Source organism: Trichechus manatus, unplaced genomic scaffold (genome assembly GCF_000243295.1).
Source record: "Trichechus manatus latirostris isolate Lorelei unplaced genomic scaffold, TriManLat1.0 scaffold00027, whole genome shotgun sequence".
Classification (NCBI taxonomy): domain Eukaryota; kingdom Metazoa; phylum Chordata; class Mammalia; order Sirenia; family Trichechidae; genus Trichechus; species Trichechus manatus.
Window position 1 is genome coordinate 4,840,931 of NW_004443963.1, and position 2,836 is coordinate 4,843,766.

General features: G+C 42.7%; 1 protein-coding gene across 1 annotated transcript in view; it reads left to right on the forward strand.

Annotated features, from left to right (window-relative positions):
• STAB2 (stabilin 2) overlaps positions 1–2,836 on the forward strand; it is a 212,782-nt gene that overhangs the window by 79,409 nt on the left and 130,537 nt on the right. Inside the window, exons 14-15 of the mRNA XM_012554793.1 lie at positions 2,064–2,117; positions 2,419–2,499. Coding sequence (XP_012410247.1) covers positions 2,064–2,117; positions 2,419–2,499 — 135 coding nt within the window. The remainder of the gene's footprint in view (positions 1–2,063; positions 2,118–2,418; positions 2,500–2,836) is intronic.

The following is a 2,836-nucleotide window of genomic DNA, read 5'->3' on the forward strand; positions in this document are numbered from 1 at the left end:
CAAAGAGCTAGAGAGGGTCTATGCCAGTCCTTCTATTTTGCAGGTGAAACTGAGACTCAGAGAGGTTAAGTGACTTGCTCAAGGTCACACAGAAGCAGAACAGGGATTGGAACTCAGGTTCCTGAGGGCCAGCTCAGTGCTCTTCCCAAGATCCCGCCCTTCTGCCTTTCAAATGACTCCTACAAATGTTTATGGAGGGCCCAACGTGTGCCCCATACTGTGCCAGCTAGGGACACAGTGATTAATAAGCCAGACAGACCCACTCTCTGCCTTCCAGGAGTTTGCAGTCCAGTGTGGACTGACATTTCCTAGCAGTACCTACCTCGTCCCACGCCTTCTGCCACTGAGTATTCCGAGCTTGTAAGAGCATTGCTTCTGCATTCAAAGTCCCACTTCTTGGTATCATGGAGCAATTATAAGGGGAAATTGAGACCTGAAGGATAAGTGACTTGCTCAAGGTCACAAAGTAATAGAAACAGGGCTACAGAAAGCACCATGTCCAGCGCTGGCTAACTGGTGGTCAACGTCAACATTCTTGTTGGCAACCCTGCTCTGCACATAATTCTATTAGCTTATAGATATGGTGGCCATGTGATTTATCATCCATAACAGGACACTTTGACAGTGAATGGGGCTGCCAGAACAGCAAGTGTAAACTAGGGTTGCACCAGACACAATAGGACATGTGGTCATTCTGTTTACAGGTAACTTCCCTGGTATAGGTCATTGACCAAGGTCAAGTGCAGAGAGGAGGCTGGGTGAATGGAACTCAGGTTCAGCATGACTTTTTTTCGGCCTAGAACTTCATACTGTCGGGACATGTCCCTGGAACTGCTCTGCTTCATTGTCTCTGAAAGTCTAAGGCTACATTCTGGATTTTCTAAGATGGCTTCAATTATAATTCAGTTCCCTTCTCTCCGTAAGTACACGTCTGCTTGTCAGACTACATACTGGTTATTTAGGAATACAAATATTGTCAGCAATAACAAGTCAGTTATTATGATCTTAATTTATGACCCTTCGTCTTTGCAAACCAAGACAATCGTGGCTGTGCCACTTAAGTAGAGGAATTTAAAGGCTGTGAAGCTTGTAACTCCCAGCTCTCCCTTAGGTGGAAGAGTGCAGACATACTCCAGCAGACCACTGCTGCCACTGCCTTCTCCTCCCAAAACAGGCTACTCAGAAATGTTCTGGAGAAAAGAGTGCTCCCCACACCCTCCCTAACCTGTACGTCCTCCTCAGCCCTGTAGGCTCTTTCTAGCTCCGCCACAATTATAGGACTGCTGACCTGGTTCAGAGTCCCCTCCTTGCACCCCAGGACCCTCTTCTTTCTCCACTGCTGCTCCAGTTTTCTGAAGTATGAGAAACACATGGAAAAGGCTTTGAAGGAAAGATGATCACGAGACCATAGGAGCCCACAAGGGAAAGTGCCCTGACCAAGTATTCCCAACAATAACCACATATTCCTAAATAACCAGTATGTGGTCTGACAAGACAGGCATTTATGGAGAGAATGAAACTAAATAATAATTGAAGCTGTCTTAGGAAATCCAGAATGTAGCCTTAGACTTTCAGATACAATGAGGCAGAGCAGCAGAGAGGCTGAGAGCTTGGGCTTATTCTTAAGCCTACATCCTAAATCATCTTTGTGACTTTGAGAATGTCTTTAAAACTCAGCTTTATCACACATTAAATGGGGCAAAAAGAGTCCCTACCTCACAGGGCTATCGGAAGGATTAAATGAGATGGTGTATATAGTATTTTCAAAACAGACCTTGCCACAGAGTAGCTATCTTTTGGATGATACTTCTCTCACCTTAGGTTGGCAGTTTGAATCCACCATCCACTCCTTGGAAACCCTGGGGTAGTTCTACTCTGTCCTATAGGGTCACTATGAGTCAGAATCAACTTGCCAGCAATGGGTTTTTCTCTCAGCTTGTATCTCCCAAGAAACATATTATGGATTTTTTATTTTTTTTAACTAAAAGTTTGAGGGGCTCCCACAAGAGGGGGAGTGTTGTGCTTTCTTCATTGACTAAACAAGTATTTTGGTTTCTTTGCAGGGATCTCGGAAGCTTCTGGAACTCGTCAGATACCACATTGTCCCATTTACCCAGGTTGGTCTCACTTTTCCTGCCTTTATTTTTCCCTGCTTTCAAGATATCAGGCCTGGTCTTAAATTCCAATATTTTTGTGCTAGAAAAAGTATGATGATGGTACTTTATTTGTATCTCTAAGTGAACCCGCCATGAATAATGAGTCCGTTAGTGAATCTTCAAAGCCACAAAAACTCGTGACATCAAAGCACCCATTATTTATTTCATGATCTCGAAGGCTATTTTTTTTTTCTAATGAAGACTAAGAAATCAGGGATCTGTATACTGCTCTCAATGTCCCTGTCTATTGTTTTCATTTCAGCTCGAAGTGGCCACTCTCATTTCAACCCCTCACGTTAGAAGCATGGCCAACCAGATCATACAGTTTAACATAACCAACAATGTAAGTGAAGAGTCTACTACTAGTATCATTACTTACATGCATTTTCACTCTGATTATGACTATTCATCAAGATAACCTGCCTCTACACTAATGCACAGGCTTAAAATCTTTATGATTATTTCATTCATTTGTTAATTCTTTCAGCGAATGTTTGCTGAGCAATTGCCATGTGTGAGATTCTGAGCTAGGAGCTAGAGAAAATGCAATGAAAAAATAGGCTCACATCCCAATAGGGAAATCAGACTTAAACAACTAATTAGGTAAGCAGTTAGTTATTTCATTACAATTTTAATAAGTGCTACCAATAAGAAGTTTAGGGGGCTGTAATAGCACATAA